Genomic DNA, 19775 nt, shown 5'->3' with positions numbered 1-19775 from the left:
AAAACCCAGCTCTCTTTCTTAGCACAGACAATTGCCTCTATATTTTCCTAAGAAGGTTACAAATTTCAACAGAGCCTATAATTTTTCATAGGAAAATTAATTTTGAAATGGTATTTTAATGGTTGATGTATATATCATTTTAAGATAATATAATTATTTTAATTCACTTATTTGTTGCTCTTCTTTCAGGAGAGAATATAAAGTAATATCTTATAATTTGAGGGGAGGTACATTTATCCTAATATTCCTTCCTCAGGATCATAGAATATTTCCAACCCATTTGAGTGTACAGAACAGATATCTTAATGTACTATTTTAAGCCACCAATATATAAACATTCATAAAATGCTAAATTGAGTTTACTAATAATTAAAACTATACATTTAAGATATACCATTGCACAAGATTACCCATCTTATGACTAATTTATTGATGCATAATATTATGACCCATTATAATATTTGTTGAAACTCTATATTCCACAAATCTTGGTATTATGCAAACAAGGTAAAATAAACAGATTACTATTTAGTAAGACTGTAATTTTGCTGATACCCAAAATTCAGAAAAAGAAAGCCCATTTTGAATGTACCATTGGTTCATTTTCTGAAACTTCTTCAATGTACTTACATTCTTCAAAAATGTTAAATTCCTTAATTTACGACTCTGTTTTGGAAAGCACTTACTACATATGGAAATCCCTTCTTAAGCTAGGTTCCAATTTTAGTTACATCAACAGTATTCTTTCCAGATTCCATCCTCCTAGTATAATTTCCTAAATGTAGAAAATAACACCAAATGCAGCTCTTGAGGGGAAGGGATTGTCTCACAGATTTAAGTATTGTGGAGCATATAATCTAAAATGCAAAACAAAGCAAAGACATGTAGAATTCTCCTGTGACAGTAATAACTTAAACTGTTCCTATGCCTATTTACCTGCTTACATGTTCTTTAACAGTGGTTGTGACATATATACAATTTTAAATATAAACTTGTGTTTACTGACTTTGGATTAGAGTTCTCTCAACTTAGTTTATTGACATACTCTTTGGTTACTTGTTTGACATCATAAATCTTTGTTTTAGTCTCAGGATCCATGTTGGTGATCACCGCTTATTACCTAAATAAAAAATAATCCTGCCTAAATTTTCTGCTTTTGAAGCTAACTTTCTATCCTTCTTATAACTTTCCTCTCTCTTCTTCTGCATTTTTATGAAGTTGCTCTTTGACCTAGTTTCTTCTTCTTCCTTTTCATATATCCACGTTTATTTACCTCGCTTTTTAACTTTTAATATTACGCAGAAATCTTTTTCTCTTTGCTTCCTTGTGAATATTGTCTCCATTTTTTGTTCAGATGTTCATTCCTCAAGGAAGATTTTTCCATCCTCAGTTTGGGGTAAATTTTATCATATTGAGCAATCATGGAAATGCCATATTATTTATTTAAGGGTAGACTTGTGACTCAGTTCTAGACAATATGGGAAAGATTTTCTGAGGGCGTTCTGGGAAAGGTCCTTCATTTTAAGAATAGAGTTTCAAAAGAGAGAGACCCCTTCTTTCTTGGACATCATCAGGCCTCTTTGTAATAATTCCTAGCACTGCGGCAGCCATCTTGCAACCACAGAGAGCCTTAGATGAGCCTTAGAATGAACCTGATTCTGAGACCTCCCAAGTAGAGAAAGCTGGGGAGGGGGGAGGGGAAACTGGTCCTTGATTATATGTTTGAGACACTGATTTCATGAAAGACATAAGGCCTACCTATCTCTCAAGCAATTTTGAGTTGAGAGTTTGTTACTGACAGCTGAAAATATTCTAATAGATACAAACTCTCTGTCAAGCTATTTAAATTTTCTTTAACTAAAAGTAATGAATCCTTTTTTCCCTTGATCTCCTATTATATTAACAATAACTTTGGGCAACACCAGCAACAATCTGCTATCTCTATTTCTGTATCAGGCTGGTATGGGTTGTAGATACTTATACAACTATGCCAAGTGGTTCTCTGACAAATTTATTATCTGATCTCAGCTGGATTCTCAGTTTTGCTAGATAATATTTTTTTAAATCTATATACACATGGATGTCTAATAGATGTAGCATGAGATAGCATGCCAAAATTTGAACTCCTAATTATTTTCTCCAGTGATCTATTTTCAGTAGATGATTCTGTTAAGTAGATATTCTGTTGGCCATTTAAGTAGATGATTCCATTGGTTAATCTAAATTCCTAAGAGGTATGCCAATTCCTTTTTCACACCCCTTATCATTAGAAAATATTTTTAGGTCTTCTTCCAAATAAATCCTGACTATAACTATTTCTCACTTCTTCTACTGTGACCACACTAGTCAAAGCTGACTTCATCTCTTACTTGGACTATCACCTTTTGGCTGCTATTTCCTGCCCTACTTATTTTCTGATATTTACAGAGATTTTCCCCACAATTCACAGGATTTCTACTTTCTTCCAAAGAATAACAAACATACAACTTGTATAATAGAAATCTGATCATATCAGTCCACATTTTAAAATACTTCAATAGTTTCTTGTAACATTTAGAGTAAATTCCAAAGTCCTTAACCTTGTTATGATTCAGGTCCTATCTACCTCTCCAGACTTGTTGTGCCCACTCTCCTCATGGCTTGCTCGGCCCCAGTCACACTGATCTCCTTGCTGGAACATTGAACATTCAAACCTACTCCTTGCTTGGGGATTTTTTTTTTTTTTTTTTTTTGCTGTACGCAGGCCTCTCACTGTTGTGGCCTCTCCCGTTGTGGAGCACATGCTCCAGACGCGCAGGCCCAGCGGCCATGGCTCACGGGCCCAGCTGCTCCTCGGCATGTGGGATCTTCCCGGACTGGGGCACGAACCCGTGTCCCCTGCATTGGCAGGCTGACTCTCAACCACTGCGCCACCAGGGAAGCCCTATATAGTGCTTTTTATCCCTGGGGCTTGGGGCTTTTTAATGTTCTTATAGAAATACTTTTCTTTCCAGATAACTGCATGGACAATTTCCTCACTTCATTTGATTTTCTTTTCCACTGTTACCCTGTCAGAGCAGGCTTTTCCTGCCACTCTTATTGAAAAACATGTTTTGAAAGGATACATGTACCCCAATGTCCACTGCAGCACTGTTTACAATAGCCAAGACATGGAAGCAAACTAAACGTCCATCAACAGATGAATGGGTAAAGAAGATGTGGTACATATATACCATGGAATATTACTCAACCATTAAAAAGAATGAAATAATGCCATTTGCAGTAACCTGGATGGACCTGGAGATTATCAGACTAAATGAAGTAAGTCAGACAGAGAAAGACAAATATCATATGATATCACTTATATGCAGAATCTAAAAAAAATATGATACAAATGAGCTTATTCACAAAACAGAAACAGACTCACAAACTTAAGAGAATGAATTTATGATTACCAGGGGGAAGGGTGGAGGGGAGAGATAGACTGGGAGTTTGGGATTGACATGTACACACTGCTATGTTTAAAATGAAATGCCTTTCCATGGGACAAAAAAGAAAAAGAAAACATAGGCTCTAGCCATCTTCCATTCCTCCTTACCCACCTGACTCTGCTTTATTTTCTTCATACATTATCTCTATCTGACAAAATGTTATATATCAATAGATTGATTTTACCTCCTCCCTATAGTATGTAAGTTCTGTGTAGTTTGCTTAGAGAAATAAGACTTTCACCCGCACTATTTTATGGAAGTTTTTCTCTTGAAATTACCAATGATTTTATTATGGGCTGAATTTTACCCCTGAAAATTCATATGTTAAAGCCCTAATCCTTAGTACCTCATAATGAGACTGTATTGGGAGACAGAGTCTTTAAAGAGGTAATTTAGTTAAAATAGGTTATTGGGGTGGGCTCTAGTCCAATATGATTGGTGTTCTTATAAGAAGGGGAAATTAGGACACAGACCTACACAGAGGGAAGACCATGTGAGGACAGAGGGAGAAAATGGCCATCTACAAGCCAAAAAGAGAGGCCTCCAAAGAAGCCAAACCTGCCAACACCTTCATCTCAGACTTCTAGTCTTCAGAATTGAAAGAAAATACATTTCTGTTGTTTAAACCAGTCTGTGATACTTTGTTATGGCAGGCCTAGCCAACTAATACAGACCTATAAAATACCAAATTCAATAGTCTTTCTCCACTCTTCAGTTTCGTCAAACCCCTTTTTAGTCTTACAACTTTGAAATAAATTATGTAAATTAGCATTTTTAAAAATACTATTTAAAAACAACAGAAAACACCTGTATATTTATCAGCAGGCAAACAAATATTGATAACATTTTTACCATCCTATAAGCTTCTTCCTGATTGCCCCTCACAACACTATGCTGAATTTTGCGTTAATCATTCTCTTTTGGGGGAAGTTTTACAGGTCATATATGTACCTCTTTAAAGCTTGCTTTATTATATTATTTTTGAACTTCATATAAATAAAATTACATTGTATCTATCATTCTATTACTTATTGTTTATGTGCATTAAATATTTGAGAATTTTTATAACTTCATTATTTTGCTTAAAAATAAAACATATCAATCTAGTGTCAATAACATTTAAATACAAGTTTGAAAAATATTTGCTACAAATATGGCATTAAAATGTTAAAAATCTTGCTTTATAAATTGGTCATAAAATTTAAAGAAAGTTATTAATAGTAAACAAAAAAAGAATATAAACAACTTCATAGAACTGAAACTAAGTAGCTATTAAACATATTAATATATTCACCTCAATAGTAATTAAATAATAAAAATTATGAGATAATATCTTTGCTTAATTAATGAAAAAATTTTGAATAGAAAAATGCTAGTAAAAAAAGACTTGTTTAATGATAAAATGTGGGCATCGTTATTTGGATAGCGATTTGGCAACTGTCAAGGGTTTGCCAAGTCTTTGAAAGGTCCTGCCCTTTAATCCTGTATTTCCACTTCTAGGAACCTTTTCTAAGAAAAACTTGGAAATTCAGAAAAATGGTCTGTATACAATAATATCCATTATGATATTATCATAATACTGAAAAAGGAAATATGGGGAGTGACTAAATATAGTAGCCACATTGTTATCTGTGAGTCCTGGTGATCAGGTGATATTAATCATTATTTTCCATATCTTGGGCAAATCTCCCTTTTAGATATTTTCATGATATAGCTTTAATATCTGCAGCTTCTCTTATCCTATAATTTTAATGGTGCTTCTAATAATATGAATTTCTATATCATGAAGTCAGTTTAGAGGTTAAAACATATTTATTTTCTCTCTTTTATTTAACTTTCCCTAAAAATCCATATTTAGCTTGGTTCTTCTTGTTAGTTTTGATGTAAACCTACTTATTTTTGGAGAAGGACATATTTTTCTTGGAATTTCAGCACCATTGCTCTTGCTTCCTATGACCTCCTGACTATCTCTGGGGTAAAAATGTGAAAACAATATTTCCTAGATTCTATTGTCACTGAGAGGCAGTAGGGGGGTGAACTGGGAGGTCATAGAAAAACAGAAGCCACTGCTGCTCTGGCTGTGGTGGGCAGGACTATGGGCCTCAACTGATATCAAAGGAAGGCGGTGCCACTCCCTTTGGGATTCATCTGTGGATCCCCTACTTTGGGACTGCAAGCAGATGGAACACCAGTGGGGGTTCCTTTCAACTACTTTGCTTTTCTTAAAGCCAACAGCATTCATTCTCACAGTTCTTATAAAAGATTTTCTTTTTTAAGACTCTAATACTTGATTAAATTATCCAGAGAGGTTTCATTTTTCCTGAAAGCTGCACCATCTTTCACTGACAGAAGAGAGAGAGAGGAAAGAATTTTATAGTATATGTGGGTCGATCCTGATTTTATTGGAAACTAGTTCAATCATTATAGAATTGATCAGAGATCTGTAATCTGTTGATTAAAGTTATTGATAGTCTAAGGGCTGCTTGTAAAATGGGTGAATTCCCTCCTCATCACCAACAGTGTTTAAGCTGATGTTGAGAGAGCATAAGTCATCAATGTCCTGCAGAGAATTCCAGCCCTTGTGAAGGAGTTGAACAAGATGGTCTAGACATTTTCCTCCAGCAAGCCTATGAATACTTTTATAATATTTTTATCTCTAACTTTTATATTCCACCTGAAAATTTTTACAAGAAACATTCTAAAATGTACATTTTTACCCTCTGAATAGTATATAATATCTTCTTTAGTCATTTATCCTCAAAAAGGTCTTGTAATTTGCTTTGCTTTGCAGAGCAAGAAAAAATTAAACTATCCTATATATCGATTCTTTCTGAAGAAGAATCTGCTTGTGCTGATTGGGTTTCAGACTTTCTCTTTTCTCACCAGCCCCACCAATTCCCCTTTTGTTGCACTCCAATTTATTTTCTGCACTATAGCAAAAATGATCTTACATCAGATTGCATCACTCATCTCCTAAAGGCTCCTCAAAGTTTTCCCATTGAACATAGACTAAGGTACAAAATTCTGACAAAAACCTTTAAGGACGGGATAAGGGAGACAGTTAAAATGAGAGGAGAAGGGTATGAGATGAGTCTGAGATGGAATCAAGGCCGTTCATGGCTTTGCCCCTCTCATCTCTCCAACTCATCCCACACCTCTACGTAATGGTCACACTGGTCTCCTTGAACATGTCAGGTTCCTTCCTTGTACCTGGGACTCTTAGCCCCACTTGAGTGGTCTGGCTAGTTACTTTTCTTTAGGCTTCAGCCCAAACATTTCCTACTTAAGGGAGGCTTGAACTGATCATCTCATTTAAATCAGTTTTACCTCTTTTATTCTCTATATTAGCCACTTATATTTTCCTTATAATCCTTAATAAAGCTAAATATAAATAAACTTTATTATTTGGTGTTAGTTCTTTATTTTCCTGATATCTATTAGTTTTCTTATTTTTTTAAATTGATTTACAATGCTGTGTTAGCTGCTGGTGTATGGCAAAGTAATTCAGTTTTATATTTTTTTCCATTATAGTTTATTACAAGAGACTGAATATAGTTCCCTGTGTTATACAGTAGTTACTTGTTGTTTATCTATTTTATATAGAGTACTGTGTATCTGTTAATCCAAAACTCCTAATTTATCCCTCCCCCACCCCCTTTCCCCTTTGGTAACCATAAGTTTGTTTTCTATGTCTGTGAGTCTTTTTCTGTTTTGTAAATAAGTTCATTTGTATAATATTTTAGATTCCACATATAAGTGATATCATATGATATTTGTCTTTCTCTGTCTGACTTAGTTCACTTAGTATGGATAATTTCTAGGTCTATCCATGTTGCTGCATGTAAGCTTCAGAAGGGCTTGCCAATTATTGTAACCAGTAACCTAGCAGAATGCCTGACATATTGTAGGTGTTCAGTAGATGTTTAATGAATGAATCAGTTTCCTGAAGAGCAAAAGTATTATACAAACATGGAATATTTTAAGAGCAAGGTTTATTTATCAGAGGAAAAAACTATTTGCACATTGCACATACTAAAGTATAGCTTCAAAGACTAAGCCCAAATTTTATAAACCAAAATTATTTTGGTAGTAAGTAAATCTTGGAGTATTATTTCTAATTTTCCCTTCTATTTTTATAATGTATTCCACTGATTAATTTTCCTATCAAATTATATCTGAATCTAAGTAAATGAACAAATTATGTTGGGACTGTTGTGTGAATTTACTAGTAGCTAAAAAAAAAATTGGGGAAGATTCAGGAGACCCCGAGTTAATTTAGATGCAGAGATGCCATCCATGGCCTGACAAAGTGGCAAAATCCGCTTCTAGAACTACTGCTCAAAGCTTCAGAAGGGTAAGTAAACCTCTGAGAACTCCCTTTGCTGGGAGTTCCTAGCCCTGCCCGTCAACGGCTGAAACAACCCTGAGTCATTCATAGAGCTACATTAACAATAATCAAGGCAGTGAGTCACTGTTCTAAGTCAAATTCAGAAATGTGAAAAAGTATTAGTTTGTTCAGATAACTTCTTGTCCTTTTTCATGTTTTTTTTTTGTAAAACGAGGAATGCCAAGTACTGCTTTACAGTTGGAAAGGTTTTAAGTGTGTAGTCAGGACTGAATGGTAATAAAAGGAATTTATATTTTAGAGGTAATTTTAAGTGTAAGCTACTTGTCAGCCTAGAAATACATAGGTTGAATTTACCCCCTTAAACTCTTGAATCCCACACAACATGTAGCAAAGTAAAACAAAATATTTGGTAATTTCAAAATAGTTAGGGTGATAGCATTTCCTGAATGATATCTGATTGTGTCATAATCACAAGTACAAGACTTTAAAGTTATGATGAGGGACCTATAAGAATGGCATGCAACTGTAACATTATTGTCATATAATATGCCATTCCAAAATTTTAGGTTAGTAGTTAATTTATTTATGGAAATATTTTTCCAAATGATACAGGACATTTACAAAGTTACAGATTTGGGGATCACTTATATAGCATCTTGTCATTAAAGAAGGCAGGATAAAGTAAACCCAAGACCACCATGCATATTACCCTCTCCTTCTATATACAGGCTATTGTACAAAATTAGATGTTCAAACTATTTTTGGTTTTTGAAAATGCTTACCAAAGATATTTTGCAAAATTGCTGACATTAATTCTTTATGAATTTTAATTTCATAAAGCATGAATTAAATCTAAACATTCTGACTATCCTCTTGTTCCTTTTCTACTACACTACTTACATGGGTAATGGAAAAGGAGCATGTGAGTAATGGAATCAAACATCTAAATGTTCCACCTAAAGACTGGTTTTCTAGCAGTTTGTTTTCTGCTACTGGGAAGGAAGGGCAAAGTGGAAAAAAATGTGTTTTTCATCAGTGTTGAAGTCAGTGGCTTTGGTTATATATATAGTTTAACTTAATAGATTGGAGTTACCAGAAATAGTAGGCTAAATGTTTAGATTACATCATCTATGGTGACATCAGGATAAATTACAGATTTATTCAAAGACATGAAGTCAACAAAATAAATATATAGTACCTTTAAATCAAGTGGAAAAGATGCCTTGTTCTTTTAGAACCTACCCTAGACTTTACCACTACCCTCTTTCCAGTCCAGACCATCATCATCTTAATCCTTCTATGACAATAACCTTGTAATTCATCTCCTTATATCTTACTCCCCTACTATATATATTTTCCATAATCACGAAAGTGATTTTTCAAGTGCAAATATTTGATCATATTACTCCCACCTTAAAGATTTCAAATGACTACTTTTTGCCCTCAGGAAGAAGTCCAGACTCTAGAATGTCCTTGAAAGTCTTCATCTGACTAAGATAGCTATAGTGTGTTTAAACCAAAAGAAAAATAAAAGCTCAAAATATGCACATTCACACATTAGTAATGAAATACACGCTTCTCTGTGGACATTTATTTATGACAAAAGATCCTTGTTAATCTATATTCTAACATTTGTAAGTGAATATGTCATAAGCTAAATTAATTATTAAAATTTATATTTAGAATATTGTAGCTATCTTCACCAGATTCTTAATTTAACTCACAATGATCTATAAAAACAAAAGATTCTTAAAAGACAATATAGAATGTATTAGACATAGTATGTTTGTAATGAAATATTTACGGTATTATGTTTGCCTCACTGTGAACTATAAACATCTGATAGGGAGCAATTTATTAAGACAGCAGCTGACAGTGTTTAGGTCAGAGATAAGTGGAGTTACAGATTACCATGTCTAATAAATTTTCTAGAATATTTCTAATACTAATTCTTAATCTTTGTAAGAATCAAACCTGTGGATGAGTATGTCATAATGTAAATCACGTACCCAGTTGGAAAGCATATCAACATTCTAGACATCTAAATTATAGTTTAAGTTGCCAAATTATTTTTACTCTATACAGAAATCATGAATTCATTCACGAATTATTTGTTAAAACCCTGTTATGTGCCAGATATGTCCTCTGAGTGCTGGGGATTCAAGGGTTGAACAAGGCAGACAAGAACTTGCTCCCTCAGAGCTTACCTTCAAGTAAAGATAAAGATAGACAATGAACAGTATAAATTAATAAGATAATTCAAAATAGCTATAAATATTATGAATAAATTTAAAAAGTGACATGATAGGACAAAACACTGGAGTAGAGGGCTATCTTAAATTGTTGGCTGTATAATAATTCTTCATTGAGAAGGTGACATCTGAGCAGAAACAAAAATGACAAGAATGACCTGCTGTGCCAAGATCCAGAGAATCCCAGGCAGCAGCAAGAAAAAGTACAGGTGGTTAAAGGTAATATGAATAATGTTGGTATGTTCAAGAAGCAAAAAGAGGTCAATGGACCAAGGGTGAAATCAATTAACTGAGGGGAGAGAGTTTGGCAAGGCCAGATTATAAAGGAATTTAGATTTCATTTTATAGGATATCTTTCTAAGAGGAGAGTTATATGATTTGACATGTTTGAAAGGATCAGTCTGGCTGCTGCATAAGGAATGGACTATAGGAAGTCAAAACTGGAAGCCTAAAAAATTTTTAGAATTGTAATAGAGCCAGTGAGGAATGATTGTGATGAGGACTTGCAGGCATGTGGAAACATACAAACGGTAGCACATTTTAAGTATGTAAACTATGCCTTACATATTTTAGGCATTTAATGTATATTTGTTGAATGAATGGACAGCATAATGCATAAAAATATGAAAATGTAGCAGTGTATTTTATTCATGGCTACTTATTTTAGGCATGAAAACTGAAACAAAGGAAAGTACTGGGAGTCTTTTAAACTTATGAGAAAGCCTAACATTTTCATTTGTATTTAAATGCTTTTCTCACTACAAATAATGTAAACAATTTGAAAATAAATCCAAACTTAAATGAGAAAATTCTAAAATGGTGCTATTCACCAAACATCTGACATTTCCTAATGTTAATTCTACAGTTGTTGTTGTTGTTGTTGTTTTGGTACTGTTATGGTCAGACTGAGATAAATAATAGAAATTCTGCATTAATAAGAATATTTTCCATTATTTAGCAAAAAAGAGGAAACTATGTTTGAGGTTTCTAAAAAATCATACTCTGTGTCTTCTGCACATGGGCTGATTACATTGGGCAATCAGACTATAAACTTGGTGTGCTGCAGCTGGTCCATACTACCTTCCAAAAGGCAACCATTACTTTTTTTTTTTTTTTTTTTTTTTTTTTTTTGCGGTACGCGGGCCTCTCACTGTTGTGGCCTCTCCCGTTGCGGAGCACAGGCTCCGGACACGCAGGCTCAGCGGCCATGGCTCACGGGCCCAGCCGCTCCGCGGCATGTGGGATCTTCCCGGACCGGGGCACGAACCCGTGTCCCCTGCATCGGCAGGCGGACTCTCAACCACCACGCCACCAGGAAAGCCCCAACCATTACATTTTAAGGAAGTTTATGAGTGAGTTATTGAAAACACAGTTATTAAAATTGAAATTATGTAAACTTATTAGTTAAATGAAAAAGTTTAAAACAAAGGTAGTAAATATTCAGTCTCTTCACTTCCTAATTATTTACTACATTTTAATTGTCATCAATGCTCTTGAGGTTATGCCTATTGCATCTGTATGGTGACAATCCTACCACAGTGTGCTCCTAACCACCTCTTTCCAACTCCACATTTAGTGACATCATGTGGGAAGCTTGAAGTCAGACATGATGAAATATTTACATCACAAAAATTGGCAAACACGATAAACCAGGTCTTCCTCCTACCCAGGAGAGTCAATTGTTTAACATTTACCAGCACACCACTAGTTATAACTGTACTAATGCTACTGTCACTGCTACAGCATCTGTCCCTGCTACGAACTTCTATAGTCTAAATTCCAGAAACTACATTCTGCTTTGCATTAGAGATGAATCAAGGGTAAAAATGAAGAGAGCAACAGTGTGCCACAGCTGGCTTTTAGACAGGGAAGGTCAGTGTTCAAAAGTACTTTACTTAGTTTGTTTGCATTTTACCACCCTCAAAATAATGTCCACATTTGCCTCTCATTTCCTTTTGTGAAACAGCCCTGCTGAGTGTGAAACTATTGAAGCTGTGTGTTATCAAAGTTCAAAATTTAGAAAAAGTTTCAAAAAAAAAGATGCTATTTTCTCCTATTAAAATAGTGATGACTTAAAAGAAAGAGACTAATGTTGGAGTGGTGCAACATTAGTACTCATACACAATGATAATAGGAATATAAGTTGATAAATATTTTAAAATAAATTTTGAAATATAGAAGTAAAACTCTTTAACTTATTGTTTAAATTTAACCTGCAGAAAGATTATTTAAATTTAACTTGCAGAAATATTTATAAAAATGCATTCAAAATAGTGTTATTTATGATAGGAAAAACTGAAATGGGTAGAAAACATTTGTACATTTGTTTGAGAGAATATTATGTATAATTTTAAATAAAATGCATAAAGTTTTCAATGACATGGGGGATGTTCATAAAACATAATTGATAAAATTTGGATATGACATGATGTATTCAATAGAAGCCAACACATGAAATTGTATATGTATATAGGGTAACTAAAAGTAAATTCCACTGAACATTAATTAAGCAGTTAGAGTGTTTGGAATATGACTATTTTCTTTTCCTTTCATATTTTCACAATTTTCTAAAAAGACATAATAATAATGTCTAAACTAAAAGTGTTTTCAATGTAAATTATCTGAATTTATAAGAAAACCTAAAATTTCCATTTGTATTTACATGCTTTCTCACTACAAATAATTTAAATAATTTGCAAATAAATCCAAACATATTTTTAAAAAGTCTAGAATGGTACTATTCACCTAACATCTGACATTTCCTAATGGTAATTCAACAGTTTCTTTGCATAGCCATGATTGGACAAAAAACACTGGAATTGTTTTAAAGGATTTTTATTTTAGGTTCATATGCAACATATTCATCTATTTAGCTATAAATCACCAAATTTTCTTCTAAATCAATTATTGCCATCTTTGCTTTAGCACCTTCTGGCACTTCATAGTCTCATAAAATTCTCAAAATGACCTCAGTTTTAATTCAGTATAATTAAACTATACCATGCATACAGGGTGAGAGAAAATATCAAAATTTTTAAAATTAGTAGAGTTCTACAGGAAGAAATAACTGCCTTAAATATTTATTTCAAATTAACCAATGCTGTGAGAAATAATTAGAGTCTGCAGAAAAGGAATAGCAATACTGAGACAAATAGACCTACTGGTAAAGGAAGGAACTATCATCTACTGTCTTTCTATCTTATTATATTAATGTGTGTAAGATAAAGAAAAGGGGGTGAGAAGAATACTGATAGTTGTCCAGTGAATTTCCTTTTGATATAAGAGAAGTTTGGATATTATTATCTAATGATCTAGTATTATGTACCATTTAAATGCATTATGGTATTTTAATTGTGCTTTGCTGTCCAGATAGTAACCAATAGGTATCTGATAGGTTGCAAATGTACTTTTGTGACTCATAAAGGGAGAAGTTTCAAGTTTCAGGGCATCCTTACCATTTCAAATCTACTTACAAATGATACTGATATTAGTGTGAATATCAGTCCCACATTTACCCTTGAGAAGATATATGGGCCTAGAACTTATGAGTACTTAATAAAAACATGTCTTAAATGATTGGCTTACCTGAAATTTTGACTTGAGACACCACTCCATCTCCTCCATCACTGTGTGCACGAACCTCTACAACATATTCTCCATCCCTGGGGATTGGGACTTCTATGGAGTGTTTATGAGTTGAATACAGCTTGCCATCATGCTGGCCATCAGGTCTATAGAGTACCTTTAAAAGTTTCAAAATATGTATATTTAATAAATTGGCAATAAGGAGTCAATGCCCTAACATTAAACTGGAATAAAAACGCTTATACTTTTTATTAATTAAAAAAAAAATCTTAGGGAGCTGTGTGTAATACTAGCTGGAAAATTCATGTTATTTTTAATTCACAGAAATTGATTTCATCTATTTTTAGGGGGATCCAAGAAGATGCATCTTAGGCATCTAAATTTTATTTTTTGAAATTACCAAAATAGAGAGAAAGAATGTGTCTTTTTATGAAAAAGGTAAAAAATGAGGGCTCTTTCAATATATTAAATTAGTCTAAAAATTGCCTAGTAATTAAAATTTTTTCACACTGTTTCTAAAAGTTAGTGTTGACTGAAAAATGTGATATTGTGATATAGAGAATATATAGAAATAACCTTTTTTTTCATTTTTGTTCACTTACAGAGGGTACCTCATACATCAAAGAATTCACTGTGTGCTTGGCGACATTATCTTAATCATTGTCAAACAAAAATGGATTCTTTCTTTCTCTCTTTTTTAAACACTAATTATTCTAACTATTCTTTAAAGCAGTTATTCTATCTTGCTCATTTGACATAGTATTTTTCTAGAATTCACTGAAGATCTTTTCTCATTTCAAAATTTATCATGTCATCTGATTCTTCCTCACAGCTAGAATAAGAGAGAGCTGTATGGGTTTTGGCAAAACAAAAAACCAAACATCAGTCACTCTTTGTAAGAATGAAACTTGTGTGGGAAATAATCTAGTAATCTTTTATATACCTTATATCCTGTCACTGTGGATTCATTTGATAGTGCAACCACATGATCCCAGGTGATTATGTAGCGTGAACCAGACCTTATGGAACTGATGATCCTTGGAGGCTGGCTTGGAGCTGTGAAAGTAATAACATGCAACTGATAGTCACCATATCCAATTTCAATTCTGCAAGCTGTATCACATCGGGAATTATAATACTGATAATGATGTGACAACAACAATGGCTAATTCTGATGTTTGTACTGTTTGCCTGGCACTATGGTATGCACTTTACATCCATGGGTTCATTTAATGCACTGGGACCCTGGGAGATAGGTAATAAAATAAAATGATCTCTTATTCTCTTCTCATCAACCTTCATTTGGATGTCTCTCTCCACTAGTCTTTTTTTTTTTTTTTTTTTTTTTTTTTTTTTTTTGCGGTACACGGGCCTCTCACTGTTGTGGCCTCTCCCGTTGTGGAGCACAGGCTCCGGACGCGCAGGCTCAGTGGCCATGGCTCACGGGCCCAGCTGCTCCGCGGCATGTGGGATCTTGTCGGACCGGGGCATGAACCCGCATCCCCTGCATCAGCAGGCTGACTCTCAACCACTGCGCCACCAGGGAAGCTCCTCCACCAGTCTTTTAAAACTTCTGTTTTCAAGGTCATCAATCATCTCCACGTGGCCAAATCTAATGTCACTTTTTTATTCTTTTAAAACTTAACATCTTCGCAGTATTTCACAGAGTTGACCTTCCAATTCTTTCTTGAATATCTTTTCTTAAATTTCACAATCTCTTATAATCTTTCCTCCTATCTCTCAGGTTGTTCATTCTCATTAATCATCCTTTGCTAGCTCCATGTCCTCTGCCCAGTTTCCAAATGGTGGAATGACTTAGGACTTGATCCTGAGCACGCTTCTCTCCTCTATATATGAATCTTCCCTAAACCTTACATCTGGGCCCATGGTTTTAAGTACACACAATTATATCTCAAGCTCATCTCTCTCTCGACCTCTAGACATATATGTGCAACTTCCTATTGCCTCTTAAATGTCTAAAAGATTTCTCAAATGCAATATAATCAAGACAGAACATTTACTATGTACCCCCAAATCTGCCTTTCTGTGAGACTTTCCCATATTTACTAAATGGTACAACCAAACCCCCAATTTCTCAAGCCAAAATCGATTCAGTCTTCCATTCCATTTATTGCCAACAACCAAATTAGCTGCAAATTGTCAACTCTGCCTGCCAAAAATTTTCCACTTCTTTCTATCTCTATTATCACCCAATGCTGGCCACCAACGTTTCTTCCTCAATTACTAAAAAAGGTCTCCTAATTTGCTATTCTGACTCAAATACTAAAAGAGGTCTCCTAATTTGCTATTCTGCTTTCACTTTTATTCCACCAGTATCCATTGTCTACTCAGAACAATTAAAAAAAAACATAAATTAGATATCACTTTCTGCCTTACTATCTTCCAATGATTTCTTATCACACTTAGAAAGAATTTTAACTCCTTACTACGATCTATGAGACCCTTCTTATTATGACTCCAGCACACTATTTCTTCCTCAACCCAGAGCCTATGCTCTGGAACTATTGGCCTATCTACAAGTAAAGCATACTGCACTCTTTTCATATAAAGTCTTTGTGCTAGTTGTTTTATCTGCCTGATAGAATCTCCTCTGCAAAGACCTCCTTCTTATTACTCATATCCTAGGTCAAATGGCATCTTCTCTAAGAGGATATTCCCAACCATCAGATTCGAATTTGGCTCCTACCCAGGCAGTTTTAAATTGTATTATCTGTTTATTTATTGTATTTTATTTATTATTTAATTCTAATTGAAGTGTAGTTGATTTACTATATTATATTAGTTTCAGGTGTACAACAGTGATTCAATATTTTTATTGATTCTACCCCTTTAGAAGTTATAAAACATTGGCTATATTCCCTAGGCTGTACAATATAGCCTTGTAGTTTATTTATTTTATATATAGCAGTCTGTATCTCCTAATCCTACCCCTATTTTACTCCACCCCCTTTCCCTCTCTGCACTGGCAACCACTGGTTTGTTCTCTATATCTGTGAGTCTGCTTCTATATTGTTATGTTCATTTATGGGTTTTATATTTTATTCCACATATAAATGGTAACATTAAGTATTTGACTTTGTCTGACTTACTTCACTAAGCACAATACCCTCCAGGTCCATCCACATTGTTGCAAATGGCAAAATTTCACTCCTTCTTCAATGGCTGATTAATACTCCATTGTATATATATACCACAACTACTTTGTCCCTTCATCTATTGATGGACATTTAGGTTGCTTCCATATGTTGGTTGTAATAAATAATGCTATGAATGCTGGAGTGCATGCATCTTTTCAAATTACTGTTTTTATTTTCTTGAGATATATATCTAGGAGTGGAATTGCTGGATTTAAGGTTTTTGAGGACCTCCATATTGCTTACCATAGTGGCTGCATCAATTTACATTCCAACCAATGATACACTAGGGTTTCCTTTTCTTCACATCCTTGCCGACATTTGATATTTGCAGTATTTTTGATGACAGCCATTCTGACAACTGTGAGGTGATATCTCTTGTGGTTTTGATTTGATTTTGTCAGTGATTAGTGATGTTGAGCATCTTTTCATGTGCTTATTGGCCATCTGTATGTCTTTTTGGAAAAATGCTTATTCAGATCTTCTGCCCATTTTTTTACTAGGTTGTTTGTTGTTTTGATATTGAGTTGAATGAACTGTTTACATATTTTTGATATTAATTGCTTATCTGTCATATAATTTGCACATATTTTCTCCCACCCAGTAGGTTATCTTTTCATTTTTTCAATGATTTCCTTTGCTGTGCAAAAGCTTTTAGGTTTAATTTGGCTCCATTTTTTAATTTTTGGTTTTGTTTCCTCTGCCTGAGGAAACAGACCCAAAAAAATGGCAAATAGTGTTCAGCCTATCTTTTCTTATAGGAATTTTATGGTTTCTGGTCTTACATTTAGCTCTTTAATACATTTTGAGCTTATTTTTGTATATGGTATTAAGAAAATCTTCTAATTTCATTCTTTTGCATGTATCTATCCAGTTTTCCCAGTACCACTTATTGAAGAGACTGTCTTTTCCCCTTTGTATACTCTTTTTTTTTTTTTTCTTTTTTTTTTTTTTGTGGTACGCGGGCCTCTCACTGTTGTGGCCTCTCCCGTTGCGGAGCACAGGCTCCGGATGCACAGGCTCAGCGGCCATGGCTCACGGCCCAGCCGCTCCGTGGCATGTGGGATCTTCTCGGACCGGGGCACAAACCTGTGTCCCCTGCATCGGCAGGCGGACTCCCAACCACTGCGCCACCAGGGAAGCCCTTCCCCTTTGTATGCTCTTGTTTCCTTTATAATATATTAATTGACTATAAGAACATGAGTTTATTTCTGGGCTCTCTATTCTCTTCTATTGACCTATGTGTCTGTATTGTGCCACTACCACACTGTTTTGATTACTGTAGCTTTGTAGTATAGTCTGAAGTCTGCAAGCATGATACCTCCAGCTCTGGTTCTTCATTCTCAAAATTATTTTGGCCATTCAGGGTATTTGTGGTTCCATAAAATTTTAGAATTATTTCTTCTACTTGTGTGAAAAATGTCATGGGTATTTTGATACGAATTGCATTAAGTCTTCTCTATTGATTTGTTTTGGTCAAATTTTATTTATTTCCTCTCGTCTCTTTATTATTTCCTTCTTTCTGTTGATTTTAGGCTCTGTATCCTCTTCTTTCTCTAATTCCTTTAGATGGTAGGTTAGGTTGTTTATTCAGATATTTCTTCTTTCTTCAGGTAGCCCTGTATGGCTATAAACTTCCCTCTTAGAACTACTTTTGCTGTGTCCCATAGATTTTGGGAAGCTGTGTTTTTATTTTCATTTGTCTCTAGGTATTTTCTGATTTTCTCTTTGATTTCCTTCATTGACCCATTGTTTTTTTAGTAGTATGTTTTTTAGTTCCCTAGGTTTATGTTTTTCACATTTTTCTTCCTGTAATTGATTTCTAGTTTCATACTATTTTCACTATAAAAGATGATTGATATAATTTTTATCCTCTTAAGTTTTTTGAGATTTGTTTTGTGGCCTAGCATCTGATCTATCCTGGGAAGCATGCCATTTGAACTCGAAAGAAATGTGTACTCTGCTGTTTTTGGATGGAATGTTCTATAGATATCTATTAAGTCCGACTGGTCTAATGTGTCATTTAAGGCCACTGTTTCTTTTTTTTTTTTTAACATTGTTATTGGAGTATAATTGCTTTAAAATGTATTAGTTTCTGCTGTATAACAAAGTGAAATAGCTATATATGTATATATATATATATATATACACATATATCCCCATATCGACTCCCTCTTGCATCTCCCTCCCACACTCCCTACTCCACCCCTCTAGGTGGTCACAAAGCACTGAGCTGATCTCCCTGTGCTATGCAGTTGCTTCCCATTAGCTATCTATTTTACATTTGGTAGTGTGTATATGTCAATGCCACTCTCGCACTTCATCCCAGCTTATGCTTGCCCCTCCCTGTGTCCTCAAGTCCATTCTCTATGTCTCCATCTTTATTCCTGTCCTGCCCCTAGGTTCTTCAGAATCATGTTTTTTTTGTTGTTTTTTTCTGTTTTTTGTTTTTTTTTAGATTCCATATATATGTGTTAGCATACAGTATTTGTTTTTCTCTTTCTGACTTACCTCACTCTGCATGACAGAACTTCACTCTGCATGACAGACTCTAGGTCCATCCACCTCACTACAAATAACTCAATTCCGTTTCTTTTTATGGCTGAGTAATATTCCATTGTATATATGTGCTACATCTTCTTTATCCATTCATCTGTTGATGGACACTTAGGTTGATTCCATGTTCTGGCTATTGTAAATAGTGCTGCAATGAACACTGGGGTGCATGTGTCTTTTTGAATTATGGTTTTCTTAGGGTATATGCCCAGTACTGGGATTTCTGGGTCATATGGTAGCTCTACTTTTAGTTTTTAAGGAACCTCCATACTCTTCTCCATAGTGGCTGTATCAATTTACATTCCCACCAACAGTGCAAGAAGGTTCCCTTTTCTCCACACCCTCTCCAGCATTTATTGTTTGTAGATTTTTTGATGATGAAGGCCACTGTTTCTTTATTGATAATCTG

At 34.5% G+C, this 19775-nt stretch overlaps 1 protein-coding gene across 2 annotated transcripts in view; it reads right to left on the bottom strand.

Moving 5' to 3' along the window:
* CNTN1 (contactin 1) overlaps positions 1-19775 on the bottom strand; it is a gene marked incomplete at both ends in the record, with an annotated part of 165607 nt that overhangs the window by 21955 nt on the left and 123877 nt on the right. For both annotated transcript variants that reach the window (XM_079715653.1, XM_079715654.1), the window contains 2 exons: positions 13656-13812; positions 14599-14711. In XM_079715653.1, coding sequence (XP_079571779.1) covers positions 13656-13812; positions 14599-14711 — 270 coding nt within the window. The remainder of the gene's footprint in view (positions 1-13655; positions 13813-14598; positions 14712-19775) is intronic.

The sequence above is a fragment of the Hyperoodon ampullatus genome (genome assembly GCF_949752795.1).
Source record: "Hyperoodon ampullatus genome assembly, chromosome: 11".
NCBI classification, from domain to species: Eukaryota; Metazoa; Chordata; class Mammalia; order Artiodactyla; family Ziphiidae; genus Hyperoodon; species Hyperoodon ampullatus.
Note: the sequence above shows the minus strand (reverse complement) of the source record. Positions and strands in the feature narration are given on the sequence as shown.